We start from the raw sequence: 7,999 nt of genomic DNA, 5'->3' as shown, positions 1-7,999 counted from the left end.
GTTGACACAACACAGGGACGTCTGCTCTCCAGGCCAACCCCCAGATTAGAGAGGAACAAGGACTTAGTGACAGGGGGAAGTTGGAGCAGGGGGAACTGCAGGACCATTCTCAAATTGCAGAAGTGAAATTGAACAAGATAAACGTTTATGAACGGTCAACGGTTCAAAACGGAACCAGGAGATTTGACGAGAGATTACCGGTCATGTAGGGCCGTTGAAATCAGACACAACCAGCAGACACTCATACGTACACACCTTCCTCTCCATCACTCATTGATCAAGTGTGGTCAGCCCAGAATTGCGTTGCGAGTTGGGACAGTCCCTTTTCCAGCAGGCATCATACAGGAAGCTTTGTCGTGGGTTTGTATTTCTGAGGCAATTAACACCCTTCTCACTTCCTCTCCTCGACTAGTCTCTCTTTAAGCCACACACACACACAAACACACACACAGAGACACAGTCTGTGGATGTGTGTGTGTATGTATGTGTGTTTGTGGTTGGGGGGGTTGCACAGGTGTTTATAGTTTGCATACATGCATATATGTTCTGAATTCACAAACTATAAACACCTGTACACCCCCCCCCCCGCCCCCGCCCCCCGCCCCCCCCCCCCCCCCCCCCCCCCCCCGCCGCCGCCGCCCCCCACAACCTGTACAACCTGTACAACTTCTGCATTTTAAAACGTTTTTGTGACTGCAAGGTCTTGAGCACAATGGTCTGTGTGTGTATGTGTGTAAGTGTGTATATGTGTGTGTGTGTGTGAAAGAGAGTGAGAAAGATATAAATGTATACATATATTACTGGTTAAAGGTTTTAGAACACTGCAATTGTTAGTTGTAATTGTAAATGTATTCAGATCTATGACCAACCTACAAAGGTCAGAGAAAAACTGCCAGAGGATTAAAAAAAGTTTTGGTTACCAAACACAGGTGTCCGGTAACTGTTGTTAATTACTTACATACCCTCGGAGCTGTATAAAACAACGATATAACATTATAACCCTGAAAGGTGTAGGTCTTTTCTTCATAGAAAGAAACGCAAGGTTTCAGTGAGTACGGATGGAGTACCTACACCATCACAAAATACTTAAAGCAGGAAGTACTGGTAGACCCCAAAACCAAGAGAATCAGAAAACTAGTTTTGTGAGAGTTTCTTGAAAGTCAATAGCTTGTGTGTTTTGTGGGGGTAATGAGCGCGAGAGAGAGAGTGTGAGACAGAGAGAGATAGAGACAGAGAGAGAGAGTGAGTGAGTGAGTGTGAGAAAGTGAGGGAGAGAGAAATGGGCGAATTTCATGACTGTTCAAAATGGTCTCAGGCCAGAGCCAGACCCAGACCTGACAACAGGTCCCCCTCTGCCAACCATGCTGCAGTCAGTCATGAGGAGCACTCTATTTACACCCCAATCTCCCTCTCCCCCTCATACCCTCCTCACTCCCCACCACCCACCCTCTCCTTGCTGGCCCCAACCCTACCCCGTCTCCTCCTCCCCTGCTCCCCCTATCATCCCTCCCCCCATTCTACACTCCAAGTCTATTTTCAGCTCCCCCCAGCTGAATGGCCAATAGGAGGCCAGAGTATATTCAGTCGCCGGGTGGGATTGGGTTACAAGTGAGCTGCGGCACTGTGTGACGGTGTGCAGGTCGTCTGCCAGAACTCGTTTCTGATCTTGGGTCTTCACACAGCTGTAGGTATGTATGGACATCTGTGTGTTGGCACATGTGCTCATATGTTTGTTCGGTGTCCGTGTTGGCCCATGTCCATGTTGGCCTTTGGGCTGGCGTGTGTTGGCGTGTGTCGATGTGTGTTCTGGCGCGACTCACGAGCTCACATGGACAGTGGTAGACCTCCGGCAGTGCAACGCACAGATTGTACCGTGAACCTTCAAACCGTGAACACAACCACAAAGGATGCAAACGTCGAGGGTCACCTCAATGTTTGTGGATCATTGGAAATGCGGCAAAACGATTATGCATAACAAAGGAATGACGATCTTAGACTGGTGTTGTGTCATATCCAGTCTATATCGAGCTACTGTACACAAATAACTAAATCCTTATTGAATCACTCATATTACTTTACTGTGCTTATACTGAAAACTAATTCACCAAACACATACATTCACTTGAGAATCATCATATACTCACAGTCAACAGAGCGCTTCAAAGATTCAAAGAGTAAAATAGCTTAACTGAAGGTTCATAGCATCCTTTTATCTAACATGTTAAGTCCTCTCTCAGGTTGAACACACAGACTGATAGTGGTTCAGTGGCTTTCTTAACATTGCACCGGAAGCGCTCAGCATCCTGTTTCTGTGTCTCTTTGCTGTTTGATCTCTTTAGCCATTTAGGACTGAGAAGAATACAAGTTAGGAGATAGGAGAAGAACCCATGTGTGTTAACCTGTAGCAACCCAGGGGACTTGAAGGCCCGATACACAATAAAATAGGACTCAAGAAGGGGGGTTAACATAAATCGGTCTTTACAATAGGATTTCAGGGTAAGGGTAGTGGGACAAACTTTAAATTAGGGGTCTTCTCGTCCGGGGTCTGTTGTCCTTCAAGGAGTGTGGTTCTGGGGGGGTCAAAGCAGAGGGAAAGGTTAGTTGTTTGGGCAACGCTTCTCCAGGGTCTCTCTGGTTCTCTCCCTCCCCTGCGGCCTTGGGCTGGCTCCCTTTAAGCCCTCGCCTGATTGTCTGATGGGCTCCAGGTGTGACCAGTGCCATGTGCCCAGTGGCTGCAGCACCTCGACAGGCAGGTAGACTCTCTCTATCACCTCCCCCAATTGAAGTCGATGGACCCGCCTTCGGGGCCGTATTGGCTGGTCTGAATCCCCTGGTTTGCTACAAACCAAAGAGACACATTACCCCCCCCCCTTGATCCCCCCCCTATATGTTGGGCATGTTGCATGTTTCTAAAGCTGCAACATATCTGTCATCTTCATGCTGATGAGACTTCCTCTGAAGTTTGCTGTCGTGCACGTGTTTGTTAAAGTGTTCAGTGCGTCTGAGACACAGCTTCTGTGGTGTCTGTTTCTATAGGGGATGCTGGACGTGCTGATAATAGGAGGCGGGCCTCACGCCTTGACCCTGGCCACTCTGCTCTCCCACCCCCACCCCCCCCCCCTCTGACCCGTCATCCCACCGGCTGGACCCCCAGCCTGGCCAAAACGTACCCAGACGGGGCCTGTCCAAGAGCAGAGGGAGGACCAGGAGGAGAGCGCCGCCCAGTGAGTCTAAAGAAGCACCCCGACTCCACGCATCAACACACACAGCAGTCCCATTGCACTTCACAGGAACACGACAACAGTCGTGCCCATTTTCTTCCCTTCTCGTGTTGACGGTGCTCCTGTATACAGTCGTTGAGGTTTTGCGTCTTGCCTGTCGTGTTACGGTCATACTAGAGCGAGCTTGATTTGTACAAATCGCGTCCCTACCTCGCTGTTCACAGCAGCTGAATTCAAGCTGGAGTTGGATGATTCTGTGTGTCTTTCAAGGGCGGGCGGAGCAGCTTTCGTCGACAGAGTGGGTCCTGGACAGCACCCCCGGCACCCCATGTCCCCCCAGCCCCCCTGGGCCCCCCTTGAGTCTCAGAGTAGTAGACTCTTATGGAGAATGGGCCGCCCTCTGGGAGAGCCAGTTCACCGCCCTCAACATCCCCCACCTCCGCTCACACACCCTGGTACACACTGACCCCTTTGACAAGGTACCCACACACATGTACACTGTCAATCCCCCTCCCCCACCACCACCACCACCACACACACACATGCTTCCAGCCCGGAAACCCCCCTGTGCCTGGCTCCAACCTGCAGGCAGCGCTGCGGCAGTTCGTGGTGGAGCAGGGGCGCGGGGAGGAGCTACACAGCTTGCCCGACCGCGCTTACATCCTGGACCAGCACACTTTCTTCAACGACAGCCGACTGGGCAGGAAGGAGAAGCAGAGGTTGGGGCTGAATGCTCGCCCTCAGGACCGCCTGTGCTTCAGTCTGCCTGGAGCTCAACTCAGCGTGGATTTCTTTAGACAGCAGGTCGGACCGGCTATGGACACGTGTGTGTGTGTGTGTGAGTTTGAGTGTGTGGGAGAGTGTGTGCATGCAGTGTTTCTGTGGGTGCAAGCGGTTAGGGAATCAGGCTAGTAATCTGAAGGTCGCCAGTTCGATTCCCGGTCGCGTCAAAATGTCCTTTGGCAAGGCACTTCACCCTACTTGCCTCGGGGGAATGTCCCTGTACTTACTGTAAGTTGCTCTGGATAAGAGCGTCTGCTAAATGACTACATTTAAGCAATAAGCCCCAAGAGGCTGTGCTTTGTGCTGATTTTAGAACAGGTAAGGGGAGTTGTTAGGCACGACGTGAAGCGAAGTGCCGAAAACCGCCTTACCTGTTCTAAAATCAGCGCAAAGCACAGCCTCTTGGGGCTTATTGCTTTTCTAAAACTGTTACTACAAATATTTGATATGGTTTCATACATAAAAACTATTAGAAAACAAAATAGTTTAATAACAAACCGTCATTCTTCCGCCACTACAAAGTATAGTTCCTACATAAATCTAATATGGAATGTTAAAGAATGTTATGAGGACAACCTGTAAGGTTATGCTGGATTTTACAACGGCATGGAACGCGATATAGCCAATCACAATCAAGGATGGGAACAACCAGTTTTAGAATCTAAATTCTAAATTCTAAAAGACTGTTTGAGTGATGTCTCTGTATCATATGTGTGTGTGTGTGTTTCAAGTATCGGAGCACGTAGTGTGGTGACCTGCTGAAGATCTGTGCACCTGACATTGTCTAACAGGATAGTTGCTGGTTTAACAGTACAACTAATTGTTTAACCACAGAAACACATCTAACAGCGGGCCACCTTAACAGGATTGTGTATGGTGTACTGTGCATGCAAGTAAACTGCATTGTGTGTCACTTAAATGATAAACGTGTTCGCATGGTTGTGTTGTGTCTCAGTCTCTCAGCACTAGAAGGTGTAAAGCCAAAAATATAAATAAATACAAGACTGTAACCACTGCTGTGTTGTGAAATACCTTAATTGTCTGATGTGGGCTGATAAAAGATATCTTTAACGGCTGATATGGAATGAAGAATGGCGGCTTTATTCATTGACATCAAAAGATACATGCATGTTGCTTGATATGAACTTTGAGTTTTACTGGCCACTGGGAGCTGCAGGTGGAGAGGTACGACCTGAACAAAGTCCTGCTCAGAGGAACAGTGGAGAGGATCGTACCAGTGATGGAGGATGACAAGAGGAGGAAGGAAGAGGAGGAAGAGGAGGATGAGGAAGGGAAGGAGGAGAGGACGAAGGAGCAGGATGGGATTGAGGAGGAAGAAGAGACTAAGGAGGAGGTGGGGAGGAGCAGAGAGGAGAAGGAGGTAAAGTTCTTTAGAGTCCATCTCCGCGGCGGGACCATCCTCGAGGCTCGGAGGGTTGTCATGGCGACAGGACCCACCCGGTCCCAGATGGCGAACATTCCTTCCTGGGTGTCGGCCATTCAGGAGAGCTACCCGGAGGACCGCCTGAGACACACCGTCGCCCTCATGCACCCCACCTGCTCACGCACACAGGAAACAGGAAGTGAGACACTGCTCTCACCTGGTAGGTTTGAAGACTGTATCACTCCAGGCCAGGTCTTTCTGGAAACAAAATGACACGAGTGCTATCAAAGTATTAAATATAATGACTCATCAATTGTTTATGTTTATGGAGATTATCTAATTTATAGGGGGCACCCCAAGTAAAGTGTTGCAATATGTGTGAAGTGTTTGTCATTTATTGCAGTTGCAATTGATCTCATGTGAGCTTTTTGACATCAAGAGCTAAAAAGATCTGAAACAGTAATCAGACTCAATACTGGTTATTGTCTTCATCTGTCCGTTAGATTTTGACACAGTTACTGAATCATTAGTTGGTTGCAAAGTGGGACAGGTGCTGTTTGGCAGCCAGTTCTCCAACATTTATTATTATTATCATTATTCCTTCATTCTTGCAACACAAAATGTAATTCTTTAACTACCTTGTAGTTTCATCGTATGTTGCAGTTACAAGTGCAAGTGTGTGTGTGTACGTTTGTCCAGAGGCCTGCGTTGTGTGTGAACCGGGAGAGCGGGTGATGGTGATTGGCGGAGGCCTGACCAGCGCTCACATTGTCTCCACGGCGCTGTCGCTAGGCGCAAGCCACGTGGCATGGGTGATGCGTAAACACCTGCAGGTGAGATGGCATTCCACCAATCCACTATGCTCCCCCTGGCTCATCCCCCAAACCCACACCCACTCACCCAACCTCAACACCCCATTCCCCCCCAGTTGAAGCAGTTCGATGTGGGGGACGTGGAGAGTCTGGTGGGGCGCTACTCCCACGTGGAGCACGGCATCAAGCTGGATGGACGGGCCTACCTCAGGCAGTTCTACAACCAGAGCAGCCTCCACAAACGCCTGGCCATGATTCGCCAGGCCAGGAAGGGCGGGGCCGTCACCCCCGAGGCCTACGCCCACCTGCAGCCCTTCATACAGAGTGGGCGTGTCTCCGTCAGAGCGTACTGTCAGGTTTGTTTACATTGGGCTGTGTTTTTTTTGTTCGTTTGTTTCGCCCGATTCAAGATGCACTTGATTCATCTCTCGTCTTCCTCCCAAACCCGGCACACTATTTGAAACGCCCCACATGTACTGAAGAATGCGTTTGTCTGTCCCCCTCCCCCATCTTCCAAAGGTCAGCGAGGCCCGCTGGAGTTACAGGGCCCAGGCCTGGAGTGTGGCCCTGACCCCAGAGGGAGACAGCTGGGCTGGGGACAGAATCTGGCTGGCCACGGGCTGCAAGCTGGACGTGCAACAGGACCCCCTGCTCTCACACGTCATCAAGGACTTCCCCATACAGGTGGACAAGGAGGGAAGGAGGAAGGGGTGGAATGGATGGATGGAGGGAATGGATGGATGGATGGAGGGGGGAGGAGTGAAGGGATTGGAGGGGGGTAAAAATCTATTGTTGGTCATATTTTGTGGATTTAAAGTCAACCATCCTTTTCCCACTAAACTGTAATCATGATTTTGTGTGGGCGCTCACTGTTTGCAGGTGATAGATGGATTGCCCTGTATCAGGGAGAGTTTGTGTTGGTCTCCAGGCTGTCCTCTCTACCTAATGGGCCAATACACAGCCCTCCAGGTGATGTATCTCTAACACCCACTAACTCTTCATAAAGACCTTTCCTTAACAGAATAGCCCTACAGGTGACAATATAAACACTTGGACAGTATCCAACATCCAGCCATGGAACACTATAAACAAGACAGAATATATAAGGAAAATATGTTTTTGCCCCTTTTCAGCTGTCTATGTTCCCACTGCAAGCTTTAATTCTCAATTCCGATTTATCAGATCCGATTTTTGGGCGGTCTGTTCACATTGTCATTTTAAATGTGGCTAATATCAGATTCCAGTGTCAACTAGTCGCGGTCCTGAAATGCCCCGCATGCGAAAAATAACAAAACAAAACACCTCACATGTAAGACGTTCTCACACCCGTTGGGGGACAGTGAACTACGTTTTTAATATAATAATGTTCTGTGGAAGCCAGCCAACGTGTGAGCAGGTTATACGGAATACGAGGAGAAAAAACAATTGTTCAAGTCAGAGGGGTCACATGAGGAATTCCTTTTTCAAGAAAAATGATCCGGTTTTATCTGACTACCTAATAGAAATGAAACATTGATGATACAAAGCGTTGTTTCATAGTACCTAGAACCTTTTTAGACAACACTCGTGGTGGATGCAATAGATTAATTATGCTACAGGTTTCACTAACCCGGCAGCGCGCTTCTGCTGTCCTGCACGCAGGTTGGTCCGCACGCAGTGAATCTGGCAGGAGGACAGGCAGCAAGTATGCGCATCGCCAAGGATATCCTGGGTAATCCGGAAGTGGCGACGGAGAAAACGCGCACCGAGGAGTACGTTCAACATATGCACGGGCTGATGTGGTTGTAATGCCAAGGCTA

The 7,999-nt window shown here is 49.1% G+C and overlaps 1 protein-coding gene across 1 annotated transcript; it reads left to right on the top strand.

Moving 5' to 3' along the window:
- Positions 1–3,091: 3,091 nt before the first annotated feature.
- Positions 3,092–7,996, top strand: zgc:113276 (uncharacterized protein LOC553748 homolog; the record flags this gene model as incomplete). The annotated part of the gene is made up of 9 exons (XM_047031352.1): positions 3,092–3,224; positions 3,492–3,700; positions 3,810–4,025; positions 5,182–5,608; positions 6,088–6,221; positions 6,317–6,556; positions 6,720–6,884; positions 7,080–7,169; positions 7,842–7,996. Coding segments are annotated over 9 exons (1,761 nt in total), but the record flags the coding sequence as incomplete, so codon positions are not given.
- Between the last annotated feature and the right edge of the window lie 3 nt (positions 7,997–7,999).

The sequence above is a fragment of the Hypomesus transpacificus genome, chromosome 12 (assembly GCF_021917145.1).
Source record: "Hypomesus transpacificus isolate Combined female chromosome 12, fHypTra1, whole genome shotgun sequence".
Classification (NCBI taxonomy): Eukaryota; Metazoa; Chordata; class Actinopteri; order Osmeriformes; family Osmeridae; genus Hypomesus; species Hypomesus transpacificus.
The sequence above is the reverse complement of the archived record's forward strand: the minus strand, read 5'-3'. Positions and strand labels throughout refer to the sequence as shown.